General features: G+C 47.7%; 1 protein-coding gene across 3 annotated transcripts in view; it reads left to right on the top strand.

Moving 5' to 3' along the window:
- The window catches only part of dram1 (DNA-damage regulated autophagy modulator 1), a 56,596-nt gene that overhangs the window by 16,332 nt on the left and 14,659 nt on the right, over positions 1–25,605 (top strand). For all 3 annotated transcript variants that reach the window (XM_073059753.1, XM_073059752.1, XM_073059754.1), the window contains exons 2-4: positions 1,318–1,385; positions 8,581–8,723; positions 18,101–18,278. In XM_073059753.1, coding sequence (XP_072915854.1) covers positions 1,318–1,385; positions 8,581–8,723; positions 18,101–18,278 — 389 coding nt within the window. The remainder of the gene's footprint in view (positions 1–1,317; positions 1,386–8,580; positions 8,724–18,100; positions 18,279–25,605) is intronic.

Below are 25,605 nucleotides of genomic sequence, written 5' to 3'. Positions count from 1 at the left end.
GTCCTATCTATCACCCCTTCAGCTTCCCGAATGATCCAGAGTTCATCCAGTTCCAGCTCCAAATCCTTAACGTAGATTGTTAGAAGCTGCAGCTGGATGCACTTCTTGTAGTTGTAGTCATCAGCATCACTGGAGATCTCCCTGCCTTCCCAAACCCCGCAAGAGAAGAGAAGAACCCAAATGCAAGAGAAGCATTGCACTATCCTGCCTGTCATCTCTACTGTCCCAGCTGAGCAAATATAAAGAAGAGAAGGAAAAAACGGGCCTTTTTTTCCTTTGCTGGGTGAAGCCTCGAGAAGCTAGAGCCTTAAGACCATTCACTCTGACGATGGCTGCTGCTTTCCTTTAATTTTCTCTTATTAATCAATCCCAAACACCGATTGGACGCTGATCAAAGCACTTATTATGTTGCCACAAACTGCTCCTGCCCTTTATCCTCGGGCAATGGACCTGTTTGAAGTCCCCTCCTCTCCAACTTCTGATGTCTGATTGGCCATTGGTCAAAGCGCTGGAGGCCGGGGGTCCTGCCCCGGAGTTGGAGGCCGGGGGCCCTGCCCCGGAGTTGGAGGCCGGGGGCCCTGCCCCGGAGTTGGAGGCCGGGGGCCTGCCCCGGAGTTGGAGGACTGTATGTGCGTGTGGGTGGGTGGGAGGGAAGAAAGGGGCTTTATTTATTTTATTTTGAGGTTCTGCTCGGAACAGGCCCTTCCAGCCCAATGAGCCATATGGTCCTATAACTCACTGATTTAACACTAGCCTAACCACAGGAAAATTTACAACGACCAATTAACCTGCTAACTGCTATGTCTTTGGACTGTGAGAAAAACTGGAACATCCAGAGGAAATCCACACAGTCACAGGATGAACATAAAACTCCTTAATTAAATTCCAACCTCTGACACTCTGATCTGTAAAAGCATCGCACTAACCACCCCACTACCTTGTTTTGTTGCTTGTTGTGTTCAGTGTTGTTCTGCTGAGCATCGTTGGTGCCAGAATGCGTAGTGACACTTACAGTCTGTCCCCAGTACATCCTCAGACTTTGTTGGTCATTAACGCAAATGGCGCATTTCACTGTATGTTTTGATGCACAAGTGGTAATCTGAATCTAGGATAAACAGCATGGTCTCACTGCGATTTACATCCAAGGTTTTGGCCACAATGGAATGAGCATTTGCATACTTTTGGGTGAATTCTGGTGGGAAGGGTCAATGTCGAGATCATAATCAGATCATGTCCAGGATGAGGAGGAATTTATTTAGCTACTGTGATGTCCTTTCCATGTTTTTCATCTTTTTTTCTCACTGTATTTCTTTGTAGTGATACCGGGGCAAACCCTCCAGAGAGTTGTGTGTTCGGATTAATGGTAAATATCTCCGCCTTTCTAGGTAAGCACAGAAACCTCTCATTCTTTTACAGAAGATGTGGGATGGATTGGAAATTTTCTGCAGGTTCTCCTTCATCTTGGCTGTCCTCTTTATGGCTTCCTTCTGGATTCTTCCTTCCTTGCAGTTTCTGCTCGCGCCACGCTGCTTTGGGTAGGCGGGAAGTCTGTGAAGGATGTCTGCTACCCTGGCCGCTCCCTTCTCTCTCTTTTATGTTCAGTCAGAAGATGGAGGAGTTTGAAAGCTCGTACAACTAGATTCAGGAGCAGCTTCTTCCCCACTGCTGACTTCTGAACCAATCTCCTCTTTCACATCCCCTTTCCAGTGGTTCGACAATGTTCTTGAACTCTTAATTCTAACTCGGCACTGTCCTGCTGCTGCAAAGCAACAAACTTCAGGTAGCCTCCAGCAAGATGGCGTGAACATCGACATCTCCCTCCAGTAATTTTCCCCTCCCCCTTCCTTCTTCTATTCCTCACTCTTCTCCTCACCTGTCTATCACCTCCTCCTGGTGTCCCTCCTCCTTCCCTTTCTCCCATGATCCACACTCCTCTCCTATCAGATTCCTTCTTCTCCAGTCACCTTTTCCACCCACCTGGCTTCACCTATCACCTTTGAGCTATCCTCCTTCCCTTCCCCCCCTCAACATTCTAATTCTGGCATCTTCTGCTTTATAATAGTTTTTCCAATCCTGGGGAAGTTGTCTTGGCTGGAAACCTCGACTGTTTATTCATTTCCATAGATGCTGCCTGACCTGCCGAGTTCCTCCAGCATTTTGCTTGGGTTACTCTGGATTTCCAGCATCTGCAGAATCCCTCGTGTTTAACAAATTCCACAAGATATATTGGTGACAATAAACCTGATTCTGTTTTGTAATTGTCACTATAGTATTTCTTTCTGCACTGCTGCACCTTACACCATTCCATGTTCCTCGTGCTCGATGTTGTGTTTCTCATTGCACTGTTACACTGTCAGCTTTATGTCAGCAGGGAATTTCACTGGTTCACAGACAGCTTCTACACTGCTGTTATTTATTCACTGAGATACAGTGTGGAATAGGCGCTTCCTGTCCTTCGAGCCACACCACCCAGTGACCCCGGAATTAATCTTAGCCTGATCACGGGACGATAGACACTGACCCATTAACCTACCAACCCATATATCTTTGAAACGTGGGAGGAAAGCAGAGCGCCCGGAGGAAACCCACACGGTCAGGGGGAGAACGTATGGACAGTGGTGGGGATTGAACTTCACTGTGAAGTATTGTGCTGAACACCACGCTGTTGTGCCCCACAATCAAACGTATCCCTATTGTAAGATGGACTCTTGACCTCACAACCTACTCGTTATGATCTTGCATCTTGCTGTCTAGTTGTGCTGCACTTTCTCTGAAGCTGATACACCTTACTCTACATTCTGTTGTTGTTTCACCTTGCTCGGCCTCAGTGCACTGTGTAGTGATCTGATCTGTATGGACAGTTTGCAAGAGCAGCTTTTCACTCTACCTCAGTATGTATTATCAATTCTAGTTCCATGGAGGGTCTGGGCTGGATATGGGTTGAATGCAGGAAACTGGGACAATGTAATTGACATGGACTGGTTGGGCTGGACAGCCTCCATCTGTGCTGTATTGCTCCAAGATTCTATAAAGCCCAGGTGATATTCCTCACTATCTCACGTTTAAGGTCCCATGTACTCCATAGAAACACAATGTTGTCCAGATTAGGGTCCAGTCTCTCAAGGACTGCCCACCTTCATCCATGACGACCCTATGGCCCAGCCCAGGGAGGGGTGATGCGGCTCTGGGGCAGCAGGACCACAGATATCTCCATGGTAACCCAGCAGCCCCCTCAACCGCCGCCATGGGTCGATGTCTGCCGACCCACCAGAGCGGAGAGGGCTGACGCCCAGCGGCGCAGGGGGTTGTTCGTGTAGGCATGGGCAACAGCCATGCGACATCACACACAAGCCCCTCCCCTGCCTCGTGTAGGTCACTACCGGGGTAGTGGGTGTGACTCTGGAACCGTGGGCGGGGGGGGTGTCTTGAAGCTGCATGTGCGTGGAACTTGACAGAGCTTTGGTTTGTCCCATTGAAACAAAGTTCAAAAGTACATTTATTATCAGCCTTGAGGTTCGTCTCCTTACAGGCAGTCACAAAACAAAGAAACATTAAAAATAATCACAAACACGAGAAAACCTGCAGATGCTGGAAATCCAGAGCAACACACACAAAATGCTGGAGGAACTCAGCAGGCCAGGCAGCATCTCTGGAACGGAGAACATTTCGGGCCGAGACCCTTCATCAGGACTGGAAATGTGTCCCATAGGTGCTGCCTGACCTGCTGAGTTCCTCCAGCATTTTGTGTGTGCTGCCATAAAAAAGAATGCTGCAGACAATTGCAGACAGCGTTCTGAACTGGTTCACGAAGAGAAGAGGTGTTCTGCTTTACTGTCGCTGCAGATGCACCTGTGCTGCTCACATGAGGTAATGGACCCAAGTTTCAAATGGCTGCAGACTACAGAACTTCGGATGAGAAGAGAAAGTGGTATTTTGCTAAAGATGTGGATAGTTTAAGGCAAAAGGAACCGGGAGTCCTGGTTATATCTGAATTAGCAATCTCAGGTTACAAAGATTATAGATGCTGTGTTAAAGGTGAGCTCAATTGTGCCAAATGCAGGGAAAAGCGTTAGAATACAAGGCCATGTTGGTCAGCATGGACGAGTTGGGCCGAAGGGCCTGGTGTCCATGCTGTGTTCCTTTATGACCCTATATTGTAGAATTACAGAATTTTATGTCCAAAGAGAGAGAGAGGTGGGACAAGGGAGAAAGGAAAAAAAGTGGGGGAGAGAGAGAGAGAGAAAAAAACAAACGAACATATCATGGCTGCAGGCTGAATTCTCCAGTTAGACCCCACATAATCCCAAACTTGTCTTTGTTATTTTTTAATATTCTAATGAAATGAGACACCATTGCTATTCCAGTGGGTAACTTCCTGCATGAAGAAACATTTCGCCATTGCGAAACGTACAGGAGTGTGTTCAGCTAATTATCAGAGTCTTGACCAAAATCCCAGAGGAAATGGTTTCTACTTGATAATTCTTTCCAACCCAGGGTAATTTTTAACGACCTGTAAGATACCCCTTACCTTTCTCGGCAGAGTATGGATTTTCAGCAGATTTAGCCTAGTTGGGCAGACACATTGTCGGCTAAAGAGATGGTTACTATGCTCGCCTCATTCTCTCCCATTACAACACGCGACAGGTTCCTGTCTGTACGTATTGATCACATGTACGTGACAGCAGAGAGTGAAATCTGTCTTTGTATTAACAACCCCCACAGTCTGAGAATGTGCTGGGGGTGGGCCGCGTGCCGCACTCATTCCAGCACCAACATAACATGTCCACGATGTTCGGTGGAACAACAGAAACTGCAGCAAAACCAGACCCTGACCCCTCCCACCACCCACTCAACCTCTGCAACGTGGGAAGAGTACGGAGGAGAATCCCACTGTCACAGGGAGACGGTACAGACACCACCCCGTCACGGGGAGACGGTACACACACCACCCCGTCACGGGGAGAGGGAACACACACCACCCCGTCACGGGGAGAGGGTACACACACCACCCCGTCACGGGGAGACGGTACACACACCACCCCGTCACGGGGAGAGGGTACACACACCACCCCGTCACGGGGAGAGGGTACACACACCACCCCGTCACGGGGAGATGGTACACACACCACCCCGTCACGGGGAGAGGGTACACACACCACCCCGTCACGGGGAGAGGGTACACACACCACCCCTTCACGGGGAGAAGGTACACACACCACCCCTTCACGGGGAGAGGGTACACACCCACCCCGTCACGGGGAGAGGGTACACACACCACCCCGTCAGAGGGAGAGGTTACACACACCACCCCCGTCAGAGGGAGAGGTTACACACACCACCCCGTCAGAGGGAGAGGGTACACACACCACCCCGTCACGGGGAGAGGTTACACACACCACCCCCGTCAGAGGGAGAGGTTACACACACCACCCCGTCAGAGGGAGAGGGTACACACACCACCCCGTCACGGGGAGAGGGTACACACACCACCCTTTCACGGGGAGAAGGTACACACACCACCCCGTCAGGGGGAGAGGGTACACACACCACCCCTTCACGGGGAGAGGGTACACACACCACCCCGTCAGGGGGAGAGGGTACACACACCACCCCGTCACGGGGAGAGGGTACACACACCACCCCGTCACGGGGAGAGGGTACACACACCACCCCCGTCAGAGGGAGAGGTTACACACACCACCCCGTCAGGGGGAGAGGGTACACACACCACCCCTTCACGGGGAGAGGGTACACACACCACCCCGTCAGGGGGAGAGGGAACACACACCACCCCGTCACGGGGAGAGGGTACACACACCACCCCTTCACGGGGAGAGGTTACACACACCACCCCGTCAGAGGGAGAGGGTACACACACCACCCCGTCACGGGGAGAGGTTACACACACCACCCCATCAGAGGGAGAGGGTACACTCACCACCCCGTCAGAGGGAGAGGGTACAGACACCACCCCGTCAGAGGGAGAGGGTACACACACCACCCCGTCACGGGGAGAGGGTACACACACCACCCCCGTCACGGGGAGAGGTTACACACACCACCCCGTCAGAGGGAGAGGGTACACACACCACCCCGTCACGGGGAGAGGGAACACACACCACCCCGTCACGGGGAGAGGTTACACACACCACCCCGTCACGGGGAGAGGTTACACACACCACCCCGTCAGAGGGAGAGGGAACACACACCACCCCGTCACGGGGAGAGGGTACACACACCACCCTTTCACGGGGAGAAGGTACACACACCACCCCTTCACGGGGAGAGGGTACACACCCACCCCGTCACGGGGAGAGGGTACACACACCACCCCGTCACGGCGAGAGGGTACACTCACCACCCCGTCAGGGGGAGACGGTACACACACCACCCCGTCAGAGGGAGAGGGTACACACACCACCCCGTCAGAGTGAGAGGGTACACACACCACCCCGTCACGGGGAGAGGGTACACACACCACCCCGTCACGGGGAGAGGGAACACACACCACCCCGTCACGGGGAGAGGTTACACACACCACCCCGTCACGGGGAGAGGTTACACACACCACCCCGTCAGAGGGAGAGGGTACACACACCACCCCATCAGAGGGAGAGGGTACACTCACCACCCCGTCAGGGGGAGAGGGTACACACACCACCCCGTCAGGGGGAGACGGTACAGACACCACCCCGTCAGAGGGAGAGGGTACACACACCACCCCATCAGAGGGAGAGGGTACACTCACCACCCCGTCAGGGGGAGAGGGTACACACACCACCCCGTCACGGGGAGAGGGTACACTCACCACCCCGTCAGAGGGAGAGGGTACACACACCACCCCGTCACGGGGAGAGGGAACACACACCACCCCGTCAGGGGGAGAGGGTACACACACCACCCCGTCAGGGGGAGAGGGTACACTCACCACCCCGTCAGGGGGAGAGGGTACACACACCACCCCTTCACGGGGAGAGGGTACACACACCACCCCGTCACGGGGAGAGGGTACACACACCACCCCGTCAGAGGGAGACGGTACACACACCACCCCATCACGGGGAGAGGGTACACACACCACCCCATCAGAGGGAGATGGTACAGACAGTCAGGATGGAACCCGGTCCCTGTACCAGATGTTCCTCTGCGCTGTTCACATTCATATTTTCCCCCTCCCTCTCTCCCTCTACTCATCTCACCTCTCTCTCTCCCTTTCTCTCCCTCCCCTTCCCCTCTCTGTCTCTCTCTCTCTCTTCCCACCTCTCTCTCCCTTTTTCTTTTTCCCTTGTCCCACCTCTCTCTCTGTCACCTCTCTTCCCACAACCCCTCTCTTCCTACTACCCCCTCTCTTCCCACAACCCCTCTTACACCTTCTCTTCCCCCCTCTTCACTCCACTTTCACACCCCTACTCTCTTCCACCCCTCTCTTCAACCCCTCCTCTCTCTTTCCTCCTCTCTCCCCTCCTCTCTTTCCCCCTCTCTTCCCCCTCCCTCCTCTCTTCCCCCTCCCTCCTCTCTTCCCCCCCTCCCTCCTCTCTTCCCCCCTCCCTCCTCTCTTCCCCCCTCCCTCCTCTCTTCCCCCCTCCCTCCTCTCTTCCCTCCTCCCTCCTCTCTGATCTCTCTCTTGTCCCACTCGCTCTCTCTCACTCTGATTCTCACCACCTGGCTTCCATTGTTCCTGCCCAACACTTTTAATGGTCTAAATAACCATTTGAAAAGCAGAGTTCTGGTGTTTTTATATAACTTTTTATATAACTTTCTCCCATCTGCATAGAGAACTCAAAGATCACAGTTGTTACTGAAAAAGTTTTTTTATGTCCACAGATCCCTGAAAGTTGCCTCACAGTAGTTAAGTAGTTTAGGGTAGTTAAGAAAGCTTATGGGGTGTTAGTTTTCATAAGTCGAGGAATAGAGTTTAAGAGACACGATGTAATGATGCAGCTTTATAAAACTCTAGTTAGGCCACACTTGGAGTACTGTGTCCAGTTCTGGTCGCCTCTCTGTAGGAAGGATGTGGAAGCATTGGAAAGGGTACAGAGGAGATTTACCAGGATGCTGCCTGGTTTAGAGAGTATGGATTATGATCAGAGATTAAGGGAGCTCGGGCTTTACTCTTTGGAGAGAAGAAGGATGAGAGGAGACATGATAGAGGTGTACAAGATATTAAGAGGAATAGATAGAGTGGACAGCCAGCGCCTCTTCCCCAGGGCACCACTGCTCAGTACAAGAGGACATGGCTTTAAGGTAAGGCGTAGGAAGCTCAAGGGGGATATTAAAGAAAGGTTTTTTACTCAGAGAGTGGTTGGTGCGTGGAATGCACTGCCTGAGTCAGTGGTGGAGGCAGACACACTAGTGAAGTTTAAGAGACTACTCGACAGGTATATGGAGGAATTTAAGGGGGGGGATTTGTGGGAGGCAGGGTTTGAGGGTCAGCACAATATTGTGGGCTGAAAGGCCTGTAATGTGCTGTACTATTCTACGTTCTATGTTCTATGTTCTTTTGGAATAAGCCATTCCACAGAAATTTTTTTAACTTGTCAGATGAAGCCACTGTTTGACATCCTATGTATTCTGTTACAGGTGCATTCACCATGTATGTTCAATACAAGATGCTGCAAACACTGAATGAGGAAAATCCCATCATTTCGCCCTGCTGGAATCATGCTGCACTTGTACTTGGTTTGCTGGGTAGTCTTGGGATGTGCATCGTGGCAAATTTCCAGGTTAGTCCTGACCCAGTGCATTAGAGTCAAACTGTACAAGTCTGTGTGTGTGTACGGGTGCTGTAAAACAATACATCACAGGCACAGGGCTTCAGATAAACAGCGTCATGGACACAGAGCGTCAGGTAGACGGCGTCACAGGCACAGAGCGTCAGTTAGACGGCATCACAGGCACAGGGCGTCAGGTAGACGGCGTCACGGACACGGCGTCAGGTAGACGGCATCACGGACACAGAGCGTCAGGTAGACGGCATCACGGACACAGAGCGTCAGGTAGACGGCGTCACGGACACGGCGTCAGGTAGACGGCATCACGGACACAGAGCGTCAGGTAGACGGCGTCACAGGCACAGGGCGTCAGGTAGACGGCGTCACAGACACGGCGTCAGGTAGACGGCATCATGGACACAGAGCGTCAGGTAGACGGCGTCACAGGGACAGAACGTCAGGTAGACGGCGTCACAGGGACAGAGCGTTAGGTAGACGGCGTCACAGGGACAGAACGTCAGGTAGACGGCGTCACAGGGACAGAACGTCAGGTAGACGGCGTCACAGGGACAGAGCGTTAGGTAGACGGCGTCACAGGCACAGAATGTCAGGTAGAAGGCGTCACAGGCACAGAGTGTCAGGTGGATGATGTCACGGACGGGGCGTCAGGTAACAGCATCACAAGCAAACATAGTAATAGCATACTAAGGAAACTAAATAAATAGCTGGGAATGACGCTATCTGGTGTAGGTCGAAGGAACATAAAAGCCAAAAAGCCAAGGTGGCACCTCTGAAATATCCCTTACTTATATAGATACGATAAAGAAAATTCCTTAGGTCGAAATGAGGTAGTTAATAGGCTACATAATTAAAACAATTACATCACATGGGTACTGTGCTAATCATTAGCCAGTGAATAATGAGAAAGGTGGTATACCGTTAGTTTAGCTGCTATACCACTTTCTGCAATTTCCAACATACCAAAATGATGCTATTACCTCTTACGAAGTGAAATCAAGCAACATGGGTAACAAGAGGGCTTTGCTTTCAAATGAGCTCAATGCCTCTGCTCTTTTTGACCGTCAAAACATGAACCTTCACAAACTTCCCTTGCACCTGCTGACCCTGTGATTTCAGTCTCTGATGCTGACGTGAGAGCACCCTTCAGGAGGGATGGAGTATCTGGCTGAAGACTGAAGACCTGTGCTGATCAACTGACTGAAGTTTTCACCACCATCCTTCACCCCTCGCTTTGGCAGTTTGACGCTTCAATTATACCGGTGCCTACAAACGTGGTAATTTGCTCAATGGCTATCATCCAGTGGCATTTACATCCACTGTGATGAAGTACTTTGAGAGGTTGGTGATGAAATATAGTAGCTCCTGCCTGAGAAGTGACTTCGATCTGATCTAATTTGTCTTTTGGCACAGCAGGTCCACAGCAGATGCCATTTCAATGGCTCTTTGCTCAACCCTCTCAACAGCTGCACAGCATGTATCGGGCTGTTATTTACCAACAAGCTTGGCATTCAGTACTATCATTTCCTCAAAACTAATCAATGAGCTTCAAGATCTAGTTCTCAACACATCCTCATGCAAATGGATCCTCGATTTCCTTATTTTTAGGTCCCAGTCAGTTTGGATTGGCAACATCTCCTCCACAATCTCCATCAGCACAGGTACACCACAAGACTGTGTGTTTCGCCCCCTGCTCTCCTCACTTTATACTTATGACTGTGAGGCTAAACACAGCTCCAACACCATGTTTAAGTTTGCTGCTGACGCCATTCTCATTGGCCAAAGCAAAGGTGGTGACGAATCAGCAAATAGGAGGGAGATTGAAAATCTGGCTGAGTGGAGCCACAACAACAACCTCTCACTCAGTGTCAGCAAGACCAAGGAGCCAGTTGTTGACTTCAGGAAGAGGAACCAGAGGCACATGAGCCAGTCCTCAGCGAAGGATCAGAGGTGGAGAGGGTCAGTAAGTTTAAATTCCTTGGTGTTATTATTTCAGAGGACCTGTCCTGGGCCACCACGTAAGTGTTCTTACAAAGAAAGCACAGCAGCACCTCTACTTCCTTGGAGGACGTTGTTTTGTGACAGCAAAAAAGAACAAGACATACCCAGAGAACTGAACAATATCAGAGTTGTATACTTTGATAATAAAATAAACCTTTGAACCTTTGAAATAAAAGAAGTTACAACAAGAAATATTTTAAAAATAAGTAGTGCAAAAAGAGATTAAAATAGTGAGATGGTGTTGATGGACCATTCAGAAATCTGATGGTGGGGGTGAAGAAGCTGATCCAGAAGGCTGAGCAGGGGTTAATTCTAGCCATGACCAACCAGTCAAAGCACTTTATCACAGTAGATGTGAGTCCTACTGGGCTACAGTTGTTGAGACAGCACACCCTGCTCTTCTTGGGCACTGCTATGATTGATGCCCTTTTCAAACAGGTGATTCCTGACTGCAGCAGTGGAAGATTGAAGATCTCTTACAAGGCTATTGTCATGGCTACCAACGTCTCCAAAACATATGACCTCAGTTCAGCGTCACAGCACTGGAAAAAATTCAAGTTTATTGTCAGTCATCAGGGACCCCACCATCCAGGCCATGCTCCCTCCTCACTGCTGGCATCAGGAAGGAGATACAGCAGCCTCGGGACTCACACCACCAGATTCAGGAACAGTTATTACCCCTCAGCCGTCAGGCTGTCGAACCAGGGGGGATAACTTCACTCAACTACACCCACCCCATCACCGATCAGTTCCCACAACCTATGGATTCACTTTCAAGGGCTCTTCATCTCACATTCTTGATATTTATTACTTGTTTATTTTTTTCTTTATTAATTGCGCAGCTTGTTGTCTTTTGCACGTTGGTTGTCTGTCCTGTTGTGTGTCATCTTTCATTGGTTTTGTTCTGTTTCCTGCATTTACTGAGTATGACAACAAGAAATCAAATCTCAGGACTGTATATGGTGCTATATATGTACTTTGATAATGAATTACTTTGAACATTGAAGTGGTCAAAGGGTTGATTGTCATGAAAGGAATCTCAGGTCTCAGGGTTGTATGTGGTCTGATAATAAGTTTTACTTTGAACTCTGAATTTTAAACTGTAGAGGTTATGGTCATACTGGTTGGTTCAAGAACCAAACAGTTCAAAGGAAGTAGCTGTTCTTAAAGCAGCTGGTGTGGGACTTCAGTCTTGGGTACCTCCTGCTTGATAGTAACTTCCAGAGGTGACATGGCCGGGTGGTTGGGGTGCCGCTTTATTGAGGAGCACCTCCTGTAGATATTACCGATGGTGGGGATGGTTCTGCCTGTGACATACTGGACAGAGTTCACTACTCTCTGCAGCTTCTTATGTTCCTACACACTCAAATTGCCGGACTAAAACGCCACACAACTCGTCAGCATACTTTCAACAGTACATCTGTAGATGTTTGTTCGAGTGTTCGGTGACATGCCAACCTCAAGTTCAAGTTCAAGTTTAATTGTCATTCAGTCTTACAAAACAATACAGCCAAATGGAACAGTGTTACTCCAGGGTATGGTACAAAACGCAGAACCAACAAGTCACACACAGCACAAGGCACAGGTAGTTATGATAGCAGTAAAATATACAGTTACAAAAAAATAATAAAACCCCTGAGTGTCATGGCCGGTAGATTGATGGTGCATGGGATGTTGTCCTGGAGCCATGTTTCTGTAAGGACAAGCTCGCAGCAGTTGCTCATCTCGCTCAGTGCAGCTGCAGATGAACACAATCCAGCTTGCCTTCCAGTGCTTGCGAACACTGGAGAGCAGCACCGATGGGACAGGCCAGCACCCAACCGACCATCCTTCTAAGAAAATAAAGGCACCGACACAGCAGATCATAAGCACAAGAGACTATGCAAGTGCTGGGAATTTTGAGCAACTTAAATAAAATGCTAGCGGAAATTTGAAGCAAATTCAAAGCAATTTTATTATCATGGTACATATATTGGAAGAATATCTTTTGGAAGAAGACAGCGAGGCTTTGAGAGGAAGTGCGGTGGCGGCCATTTTCAAATTGCTTCTCAGATCGGAGTTCTGAGAGGCGGGACTGCGCAGGCGCATGAAGGAGGCCTGGGAAGGAGGGAAGATATAAAAAGGAGAGAAAGAGTGAGGTAGTTCTCTTTTGGAAGAAGACAGCGAGGCTTTGAGAGGAAGTGCGGCGGCGGCCATTTTCAAATTGCTTCTCAGATCGGAGTTCTGAGAGGCGGGACTGCGCAGGCGCGTGAAGGAGGCCTGGGAAGGAGGGAAGATATAAAAAGAACGCAGCCTTAAGCAGCGGGCAGCTTCGTTTGCGGGCAGCGGAGTGAGCCGGGAGCAGAGTGTAGGGCTTGGGCTCAGAGGGCTTAAGCGGAATAGGGCACAGTAGGCTTATCTTTTAGTACTCCTTGTTATATTCAGTTATTCGGGAAGTATGAGTGTGAGGGCAGCTTGTTGTTCTCGATGTCGGATGTGGGAGATCCTGGAGTCTCCGAGCCTCCCGGACGTCCACATCTGCGCCAGGTGCGCCGAACTGCAGCTCCTGAGGGACCGAGTTAGGGAACTGGAGCTGCAGCTCGATGACCTTCGCTTGGTCAGGGAGAGTGAGGAGATGATAGAGAGGAGTTACAGGCAGGTGGTCACTCCGGGGCCACGGGAGGCAGATAGGTGGGTCACGGTCAGGAAGGGGAAGAGGCAGGTACTAGAGAGTACCCCAGTGGCTGTACCCCTTGACAATAAGTACTCATGTTTGAGTACTGTTGGGGGGGACAGCCTACCTGGAGGAAGTGACAGTGGCCGGGCCTCCGGCACAGAGGACGGCCCTGTAGCTCAGAAGGGTAGGGATAGAAGAAAGAGGACCATAGTAATAGGGGACTCGATAATCAGGGGTTCAGACAGGTGGTTCTGTGGAGGTGATCGGGAGTCCCGGATGGTAGTTTGCCTCCCTGGTGCCAGAGTTCGGGACGTTTCTGATCGCGTCCAAGATATCCTGAAGTGGGAGGATGAGGAGCCAGAGGTCGTGGTACATGTAGGTACCAATGACATAGGTAGGAAAGGGGAAGAGGTCCTGAAACGAGAGTATAGGGAGTTAGGAAGGCAGTTAAGAAGAAGGACCGCAAAGGTAGTAATCTCGGGATTACTGCCTGTGCCACGCGACAGTGAGAGTAGGAATGGAATTAGGTGGAGGATGAATGCGTGGCTGAGGGATTGGAGCAGGGGGCAGGGATTCAAGTTTCTGGATCATTGGGACCTCTTCTGGGGCAGGCGTGACCTGTTCAAGAAGGACGGGTTACACTTGAATCCTGGGGGGACCAATATCCTAGAAGGGAGGATTGCTAGGGCTACAGGGCAGACTTTAAACTAGTAAGATGGGGGGGGGGGCGGGAATCAATTTGAGGAAACTATGGGAGAGGAGGTTAGTTCACCAGTAGAGCAAGTAAGTAGACAGTGTGTGAGGGAGGAAAGGCAGGTGATGGAGAAGGGATGCGCTCAGCCCGAAGATGTAGGGGAGAAGAAAGAAAAGGATAATAAATTTGAATGTATTGTTAGGGATGAAAAGAGAGGAGGAGGTGGAGAGTATCTTAAATGTATCTATTTTAATGCTAGGAGCATTGTAAGAAAGGTGGATGAGCTTAAAGCGTGGATTGATACCTGGAATTATGATGTTGTAGCTATTAGTGAAACATGGTTGCAGGAAGGGTGTGATTGGCAACTAAATATTCCTGGATTTAGTTGCTTCAGGTGTGATAGAGTAGGAGGGGCCAGAGGAGGAGGTGTTGCATTGCTTGTCCGAGAAAATCTTATGGCGGTGCTTTGGAAGGATAGATTAGAGAGCTCCTCTAGGGAGGCTATTTGGGTGGAATTGAGGAATGGGAAAGGTGTAGTAACACTGACAGGAGTGTATTATAGGCCACCTAATGGGGAGCGTGAGTTGGAAGAGCAAATGTGTAAGGAGATAGCAGATATTTGTAGTAAACACAAGGTGGTGATTGTGGGAGATTTTAATTTACCACACATAGATTGGGAAGCTCATTCTGTAAAAGGGCTGGATGGTTTAGAGTTTGTGAAATGTGTGCAGGATAGTTTTTTGCAACAATACATAGAAGTACCAACTAGAGATGGGGCAGTGTTGGATCTCCTGTTAGGGAATGCGATAGGTCAGCTGACAGATGTATGTGTTGGGGAGCACTTCGGGTCCAGTGATCACAATAGCATTAGTTTCAATATAATTATGGAGAAGGACAGGACTGGACCTAGAGTTGAGATTTTCGATTGGAGAAAGGCTAACTTTGAGGAGATGCGAAGGGATTTAGAGAGAGTGGATTGGGTCAAGTTGTTTTATGGGGAGGATGTAATAGAGAAATGGAAGTCATTTAAGGGTGAAATTATGAGGGTACAGAATCTTTATGTTCCTGTTAGGTTGAAAGGAAAGGTTAAAGGTTTGAAAGCGCCATGGTTTTCAAGGGATATTAGAAACTTGGTTCGGAAAAAGAGGGATGTCTACAATAGATATAGGCAGCATGGAGTAAAGGAATTGCTCGAGGAATATAAAGAATGTAAAAGGAATCTTAAGAAAGAGATTAGAAAAGCTAAAAGAAGATACGAGTTTGGTTTGGCAAATAAGGTGGAAGTAAATCTGAAAGGTTTCTACAGTTATATTAAAAGCAAGAGGATAGTGAGGGATAAAATTGGTCCCTTAGAGAATCAGGGTGGTCAGCTGTTTGTGGAGCCGAGGGAGATGGGAGAGATTTTGAACGATTTCTTCTCTTCGGTATTCACTAAGGAGAAGGATATTGATTTGTGTAAGGTGTGGGAAACAAGTAAGGAAGTTATGGAACCTATGACAATTAAAGAGGTGGAAGTACTGGCGCTTTTAAGAAATTTAAAAGTGAATAAATCTCCGGGTCCTGACAGGATATTCCCCAGGACCTTGAGGGAAGTTTGTGTAGAGATAGCAGGAGCTCTGACGGAGATCTTTCAGATGTCATTAGAAACAGGGATTGTGCCGGAGGATTGGCGTATTGCTCATGTGGTTCCATTGTTTAAAAAGGGTTCTAGAAGTAAGCCTAGCAATTATGGACCTGTCAGTTTGACATCAGTGGTGGGTAAATTAATGGAAAGTATTCTTAGAGATAGTATTTATAATTATCTGAATAGACAGGATCTGATTAGGAGTAGCCAGCATGGATTTGTGCGTGGAAGGTCATGTTTGACAAACCTTATTGAATTTTTTGAAGAAGTTACGAGGAATGTTGACGAGGGTAAGGCAGTGGATGTAGTCTATATGAACTTCAGCAAGGCCTTTGACAAAGTTCCACATGGAAGGTTAGTTAAGAAGGTTCAGTCATTAGGTATTAATGCTGGAGTAATAAAATGGATTCAACAGTGGCTAGATGGGAGATGCCAGAGAGTAGTGGTGGATAATTGTTTATCGGGATGGAGGCCGGTGACTAGCGGGGTGCCTCAGGGATCTGTTTTGGGCCCAATGTTGTTTGTAATATACATAAATGATCTGGATGATGGGGTGGTAAATTGGATTAGTAAGTATGCTGATGATACTAAGGTAGGAGGTGTTGTGGATAATGAGGTGGGTTTTCAAAGCTTGCAGGGAGATTTATGCCGGTTAGAAGAATGGGCTGAACGTTGGCAGATGGAGTTTAATGCTGAGAAGTGTGAGGTTCTACATTTTGGCAGGAATAATCCAAATAGAACATACAGGGTAAATGGTAGGGCATTGAGGAATGCAGTGGAACAGAGTGATCTAGGAATAACAGTGCATAGTTCCCTGAAGGTGGAGTCTCATGTAGATAGGGTGGTGAAGAAGGCTTTTGGAACGCTGGCCTTTATAAATCAGAGCATTGAGTACAGAAGTTGGGATGTAATGTTAAAATTGTACAAGGCATTGGTAAGGCCAAATTTGGAATATTGTGTACAGTTCTGGTCACCGAATTATAGGAAAGATATCAATAAATTAGAGAGAGTGCAGAGAAGATTTACTAGGATGTTACCTGGGTTTCAGCACTTAAGTTACAGAGAAAGGTTGAACAAGTTAGGTCTCTATTCATTGGAGCGTAGAAGGTTGAGGGGGGATTTGATCGAGGTATTTAAAATTTTGAGAGGGATAGATAGAGTTGACGTGAGTAGGCTGTTTCCATTGAGAGTAGGGGAGATTCAAACGAGAGGACATGATTTGAGAGTTAGGGGGCAAAAGTTTAAGGGAAACATGAGGGGGTATTTCTTTACTCAGAGAGTGATAGCTGTGTGGAATGAGCTTCCTGTAGAAGTAGTAGAGGCCAGTTCAGTTGTGTCATTTAAGGTAAAATTGGATAGGTATATGGACAGGAAAGGAGTGGAGGGTTATGGGCTGAGTGCGGGTAGGTGAGATTAAGAGTTCGGCACGGACTAGGAGGGCCGAGATGGCCTGTTTCCGTGCTGTGATTGTTATATATGATTATATATATGTTACTATTTAATACTCAGCAATGTAGTGATGACATCAGAGGCACTATTCAGAGGATAAACGTTGGCCCATGTTTATTCTTCACCTTATTTTCCAGTATTCTTTTCTAACATCTGCGAGTGGGTCTGAGTTTGCTGAAAGTGACCATACAGTGTTGTGTTGGTAATAAACAACACACAAAATGCCAGAGGAACTCAGCAGGTCAGGCAGCATCTACACAGGAAAATAAACTGTTGATATTTTGGACCAAGTCTCTTCATCAGGACTGGAAAGAAAGAGGGCAGAAGCCAGCATAAAAGGGTGGAGGCAGGGGGAGGAGCACAAGCTGCCGCTGATAGGTGAGTCCAGGAGGTTGGAAATGGGAATGATGTCAGAAGCTGGGAGGGGATTGGTGGAAGAGGGAAGGACTGACAAAGAAGGACAATGATGGGAGAGGACAGTGGACCGTGAGAGAAAGGGAAGGAGGATGGGAACCAGAAGGAGGAAGGTTATAGACAGGTCATGGGCAGAGGAGGAGAAAGGGTTAATGGGGCTACAGAGAGAAAGGAAAACAAAGAGAGAGAGGGAGTGACAAGAGGGAAGTGATTAGCAGTAATTAGAGACAGTGGTGTTGATGCCATCAGGTTGGAGAATACTAAGATGGAATATGAGGTGGTGCTCCACTAGTCTGTTCCTGGCCTCAACATGGCAGTAGAGGAGGCTGTGAACATACGTGTCAGTATGGGAAAGGGAAGTAGAATTAAAATGGCTGCCACCAGGGGATCTTGGCTGGTATGGAAGATACTTTTGTGTCTCTACTATAAATATTGCTCTTCTGTATGTTGGTTGAATGCATTCATTTTTATTGACAATGGGGACTTCTCATTTCCAATAATTTTACACTTTCTATTTTCCGTCTTGTGTTTAGGAGACCGCTGTGAGAGTAGTCCACGACATCGGTGCTTTGCTTACGTTTGGCATGGGAACTCTCTATCTCTTTTCTCAGACCTATATTTCCTTCAAAATGCAGCATCTGTGTAACAATCGCTCAGCGTTTCTCGCTAGGACAGGACTGACGGCAGTGTCAGTGGTGGCCTTCATCATTAGTATCCTTTCCATTGAGCAGTCTGGTCGACCACCCACATAACGACACAACACAGGTGAGAGGTGATAGGTCACTGCCGATAATGTATTGGGATCAATCTCCCACATAACGACACAACACAGGTGAGAGGTAATAGGTCACTGCTGATAATGTACTGGGATCGATCTCCCACATAACGTCACAACACAGGTGAGAGGTGATAGGTCACTGCTGATAATGTACTGGGATCGATCTCGCACATAACGACACAACACAGGTGAGAGGTGATAGGTCACTGCTGATAATGTACTGGGATCGATCTCCCACATAACGACACAACACAGGTGAGAGGTGATAGGTCACTGCTGATAATGTACTGGGATCGATCTCCCACATAACGACACAACACAGATGAGAGGTGATAGGTCACTGCTGATAATGTACTGGGATCGATCTCCCACATAACGACACAACACAGATGAGAGGTGATAGGTCACTGCTGATAATGTACTGGGATCGATCTCCCACATAACGACACAACACAGGTGAGAGGTGATAGGTCACTGCTGATAATGTACTGGGATCGATCTCCCACATAACGACACAACACAGATGAGAGGTGATAGGTCACTGCTGACAATGTATGAGACCGATTTCCCACATAACGACACAACACAGGTAAGAGGTGATAGGTCACTGCTGATAATGTATGAGACCGATTTCCCACATAACGTCACAACACAGGTGAGAGGTGATAGGTCACTGCTGATAATGTACTGGGATCGATCTCGCACATAACGACACAACACAGGTGAGAGGTGATAGGTCACTGCTGATAATGTACTGGGATCGATCTCGCACATAACGACACAACACAGGTGAGAGGTGATAGGTCACTGCTGATAATGTACTGGGATCGATCTCCCACATAACGACACAACACAGGTGAGAGGTGATAGGTCACTGCTGATAATGTACTGGGATCGATCTCCCACATAACGACACAACACAGGTGAGAGGTGATAGGTCACTGCTGATAATGTACTGGGATTAATCTCCCACATAACGACACAACACAGGTGAGAGGTGATAGGTCACTGCTGATAATGTACTGGGATTAATCTCCCACATAACGACACAACACAGGTGAGAGGTGATAGGTCACTGCTGACAATGTACTGGGATCGATCTCCCACATAACGACACAACACAGGTGAGAGGTGATAGGTCACTGCTGACAATGTACTGGGATCGATCTCCCACATAACGACACAACACAGGTGAGAGGTGATAGGTCACTGCTGATAATGTACTGGGATCGATCTCCCACATAACGACACAACACAGGTGAGAGGTGATAGGTCACTGCTGATAATGTACTGGGATCGATCTCCCACATAACGACACAACACAGGTGAGAGGTGATAGGTCACTGCTGATAATGTACTGGGATCGATCTCCCACATAACGACACAACACAGGTGAGAGGTGATAGGTCACTGCTGATAATGTACTGGGATTAATCTCCCACATAACGACACAACACAGGTGAGAGGTGATAGGTCACTGCTGATAATGTACTGGGATTAATCTCCCACATAACGACACAACACAGGTGAGAGGTGATAGGTCACTGCTGACAATGTACTGGGATCGATCTCCCACATAACGACAACACAGGTGAGAGGTGATAGGTCACTGCTGATAATGTACTGGGATCGATCTCCCACATAACGACACAACACAGGTGAGAGGTGATAGGTCACTGCTGATAATGTACTGGGATCGATCTCCCACATAACGACACAACACAGATGAGAGGTGATAGGTCACTGCTAATAATGTACTGGGATCAATCTCCCACATAACGACACAACACAGGGGAGAGGTGATAGGTCACTGCTGATAATGTATGAGACCGATTTCCCACATAACGACACAACACAGGTGAGAGGTGATAGGTCACTGCTGATAATGTATGAGACCGATTTCCCACATAACGACACAACACAGATGAGAGGTGATAGGTCACTGCTGATAATGTACTGGGATCAATCTCCCACATAACGACACAACACAGGTGAGAGGTGATAGGTCACTGCTGATAATGTACTGGGATCGATCTCCCACATAACGACACAACACAGATGAGAGGTGATAGGTCACTGCTGATAATGTACTGGGATCGATCTCCCACATAACGACACAACACAGGTGAGAGGTGATAGGTCACTGCTGATAATGTACTGGGATCGATCTCCCACATAACGACACAACACAGGTGAGAGGTGATAGGTCACTGCTGATAATGTACTGGGATCGATCTCCCACATAACGACACAACACAGGTGAGAGGTGATAGGTCACTGCTGATAATGTACTGGGATCGATCTCCCACATAACGACACAACACAGATGAGAGGTGATAGGTCACTGCTGATAATGTACTGGGATCAATCTCCCACATAACGACACAACACAGGTGAGAGGTGATAGGTCACTGCTGATAATGTACTGGGATCGATCTCCCACATAACGACACAACACAGGTGAGAGGTGATAGGTCACTGCTGATAATGTACTGGGATCAATCTCCCACATAACGACACAACACAGGTGAGAGGTGATAGGTCACTGCTGATAATGTACTGGGATCGATCTCCCACATAACGACACAACACAGGTGAGAGGTGATAGGTCACTGCTGATAATGTACTGGGATCAATCTCCCACATAACGACAGAACACAGGTGAGAGGTGATAGGTCACTGCTGATAATGTATGAGACCGATTTCCCACATAACGACACAACACAGGTGAGAGGTGATAGGTCACTGCTGATAATGTATGAGACCGATTTCCCACATAACGACACAACACAGATGAGAGGTGATAGGTCACTGCTGATAATGTATGAGACCGATTTCCCACATAACGACACAACACAGATGAGAGGTGATAGGTCACTGCTGATAATGTACTGGGATCAATCTCCCACATAACGACACAACACAGGTGAGAGGTGATAGGTCACTGCTGATAATGTACTGGGATCAATCTCCCACATAACGACACAACACAGGTGAGAGGTGAGAGGTCACTGCTGATAATGTACTGGGATCAATCTCCCACATAACGACACAACACAGGTGAGAGGTGATAGGTCACTGCTGATAATGTATGAGACCGATTTCCCACATAACGACACAACACAGGTGAGAGGTGATAGGTCACTGCTGATAATGTACTGGGATCAATCTCCCACATAACGACACAACACAGGTGAGAGGTGATAGGTCACTGCTGATAATGTACTGGGATCAATCTCCCACATAACGACACAACACAGGTGAGAGGTGATAGGTCACTGCTGATTCTGAACAGCTGTGGAACGCCACAAAAGGCTAAGGCTAGAAGGGTGAAAGGTGAATTGATAGAGCTGTACAAGGTGATAAGAGTCATTGATGACAGGATGACTGGCCTATCATTTCAGTTCCAGCTGCTCTGCATTGGTTTTCTGTATCATTTAGAATTGATTTTAAAGTTTCTTGTTGTTAAAGCATTTAATGGTCTGGGACCAGAGTATATCATAGAATTGTTTTCATTTTATAATCCTGCTCGAGCTTTCAGGTCTTCCACCAGTGTTTCAAATTTAAACAATCTTCCTCAAAACTGGCAGGCCAGCTTTTCTGAACTACAGTCCTAAACTGTGGAACTCAATCCCTAAAACTATAAGGGATGAAGACTTAGTTGGCACTATTAAACACCAGCTCAAAACCTATTTATTTAACCTCGCCATTAACCAACATCTTTTTGTCTTTTATGCTTATGTTTATTTTTTATTTTATTCTAATGTTTGCAATTTATCCCACTGTAAAACTCTTTAAACTATATTGTTTGCATGAAAAGTACTCTATAAATATTTATTTATTTGTCCGTCTGTCTGTCTGTCTATCTATCTAATCATGGGACAATTTACAATGACCAGTTAATCTACCAACCAGTACATCTTTGGACAGTGGGTGGAACTGGAGCACGCAGGGGAAAGCCACGCAGTGCCGGGGGAACATACAAACTCCTTACAGACAGCAGTGGGAATTGAACATGGGTCACCTTTACTGTAAGGTGTGTGCTAACCACTATGCTACCATGCCACGGTAATAATAATTATTATTATTATCATTACCGATAGCGCCTTTCTTCAGTCTATAGAAAGTGGTGGATACGGCCCAGTCCATCACAGACAAAGCCCTCCCCACCGTTGAACACATCTGCAAGGATTGCTGCCACAAGAAAACAGCATCCATCACTCATGAGCCCCACCATCCAGGCCAGGTTCCCTTCTTTAAGTACAGGAGCCTTAGCTCCCACACCACCAGATTTAGGAACAGTTATTACCCTATAACCATCAGGCTCCTGAACCGGCGTGGATAACTTCACTCACCTCAACAGTGAACTGATTCCACAAACTACAGGCTCACTTTCAAGGACTCTGTAACTCATGTTCTCAGTATTATTTATATTCTTTTAGCTTGGCTTCTTTTGCACATTAGTTATTTTTCTGTCTTGACGTATAACTTTACATAAATTCTATCGTATTTCTTTATTTTCCTGTAAAGGTCTGCAAGGAAATGAATCTCAGGGTTGTATACGGTAGCATACGTGTACGTGGGTAATAAATTTAGTTTGACTATTTGAAGATGATTAGTGTAGGGGGCAGCGGTGTGTCAGAGGAGGTTGTTTTACAGAGAGAGTGATGATTGCGTGGTGTATGCTGCCAAGTGGTGGTACAGGCAAATTCATTTGGGACATTTAAGAGACTCACAGATGGCACAGGGATGGTAGAAAAATGGAGGGTACTTTGAGGAAAGGTTAGATGACCTTGAAGAAGGTTGGAAGTTTAGAAGGGCCTTTACTGTGCTTTAATGTTCTAGGTTCTAAAGCTACACCTAAGGCAGTTGTGTAAGTGAGACTGTTCACTTCAGAGTCATTTAGAGGAAGATAGGAATAGACCCTTGAACCCACTCTCAATCCTACACTGATCCCATTTTCATCTCGAGTCCATTATTACATTTCCCAATTCCCATCAATTTGCCCCAGATCCCACCCTTCACCCACACAATGGCCAATTGACCTACCAGAGCATGTGTCTGTGGGATATTGGAGGAAATGCAAGGATGTAATGCTGAGGCTTTCTAAGTCATAGGTCAGACCACACTTGGGAGTATTGAGAGCAGGTTTGGGCCTCTTATCAAGAAAAGGTGTGCTGGCATTGGAGAGGGTCCAGAGGAGGTTCGTGAGAATGATCCTGGGAATGAAAGGGTTAATGTATGAGGAGCGTTTGATGGCTCTGGGACTGTACTCACGGAAGTTTAGAAGAACGAAGTGGATATCTCATTGAAACCTAACGAATATTGAAAGGCCCTGATAGAATGGATGTGGAGAGGATGTTTCCTGTAGTGGGGGAGTCCAGGACCAGAGGGCACAGTCTCAAAATAGAAGGATGTTCCTTTAGAACAGAGATGAGGAGGAATCTGTAGCCAGATGGTGGTGAATCTGTGAAATTCATTACGACAGACAGCTGTGGAAGCCAAATAATTGGGTATATTTAAAGCAGAGGTAGATAGGTTCTTGATTGGTCAGGGCGTGAAAGGCTATGGGGAGAAGGCAGGAGAATGGAGTTGAGATGATTAAAAAGATGGAGCAGACTCAGTGGTGCGACTGAATCTCACGGAAACCGGAGCAGCTGGGGAAAGATATTGAAGACAGTCAGTTCAGTTGTGATTTTATCCACGGGAGGAGAAGGCTGAAGCCAGATGCTCCTCTGATTTTGATTTCTTTCTCATCAGTACAGAACGGAAGAGGTTCCCATCACTGGAATTGGAAGTTAGTTTATTACTGTCTCATGTACTGAGATGCAGTGGAAAGCTTGTCTTGTGTACTCTTCATACAGATCAGATCATTACACAGTGATGTAGAACAAGGTAAAACAATAACAGAATGCAGAATGAAGAGTAACAGCTGTTAAAGCATTGCAGTGCAGGTAAACATTAAAGTGCAAGATCATAATGAGGTAGATTGTGAAACAAAAAGTATATCTTATCGTACAAGTTGTCTGTTCAGGAATCTGATACAAGCTGTTCTTGAGTCTGGTGGTATGTGCTTTGGACTTCTGTGAGGGAGGAGAAGAGAGAACGTCCGGGGTGGGTGGGCTCTTTGATTCTGCTCGATACTTTGCTGAAGCTGTGAGAAGTGTAGACCGAACCCATGGAGGGAGGCTGGCTCCTGTGACGTGTCCGTGCAGCTTCTCGTGGTCTCAGGCAGAGCGGCTGCCGTACTGAGTCACAATACGTTCAGATACCTTTGCTCTGCTTTGTGCCAGGGTGGCTGGGCTCTTCGATTGTGCTGGCTGCCTCACTGACACAGTGATAGCCACAGTAGAGAAGATGTTCCCTGTGATGTCCTGCACCTGCCAATCTCTTCCCTGAGGTCCCCTCCTCCTTCCCTTTCTCCTATGGTCCACTCTCCTATCAGGTCCTTTCTTCTCCAGCCCATGACCTTTCCCTCCTACCTGGCTTCACCTATCACCTTCCAGCTTCCCCTCCCCCCCCATGTATTAATTCAGCCATCTGACCTGCTGAGTTCCTCCAGCGTTTTGTGTGTTTTGCATCTGAGAGGCTCTTAGTTAAACACATACCTGTGCAGGGAATGGAGGGATAGGGACACTATGTGGGCAGTAGGGATCAGTTTAGTTGGGCATTTAACTACTCGCTTAATTAGTTCAGCATATCATCAAAGAGGCAGAGCCTGCTCCTGTGTGGACAGTTATCCGTTCAATGTCTGTGAAATCCAGATGGCAGTGTTGCTGTTTGGTGATCACTTACAAAGTGTATATGTGGTCAGGATTCTGGGAACTGGTTAACTATCCTTTAGAATCTCCGACAGGAAGGAATTGGAATTGCTTTGTTATTGTCACTTGTACCAAGATAAAGTGAAAAGCTCGACATGGTACTGTTCCATTTGCTGGGCAAAGGGCAGAGAAACACCCAGAAAATAGTGGAGGAACTCGGCAGGTCAGGCAGCATCTGTGGAGGGGAATAAACAGTCGACATTTCAAGCCGAGACAGCTTATCAGGACTGGAAAGGAAGGGGGAAAATAAGAAGGTGGGAAGAGGAGGGGGAGGACAAGCTGACAGATGATAGGTGAGGGAAATGGTGGGTGGATGGGAGAGGGGATGATGTGAGAAGCTGGGAGGTAATAGACGGAAGAGGGCTGAAGGAATCTAATAGGAGAGGAGTGTGGGCCACGGGAGAAAGGGAAGGAGGAGGGGCAAAATAGAGGGGAAAAA

The sequence above is a fragment of the Hemitrygon akajei genome, chromosome 10, assembly GCF_048418815.1.
Source record: "Hemitrygon akajei chromosome 10, sHemAka1.3, whole genome shotgun sequence".
Lineage (NCBI taxonomy): Eukaryota > Metazoa > Chordata > Chondrichthyes > Myliobatiformes > Dasyatidae > Hemitrygon > Hemitrygon akajei.
This window is presented reverse-complemented; position numbering and strand designations above follow the sequence as displayed.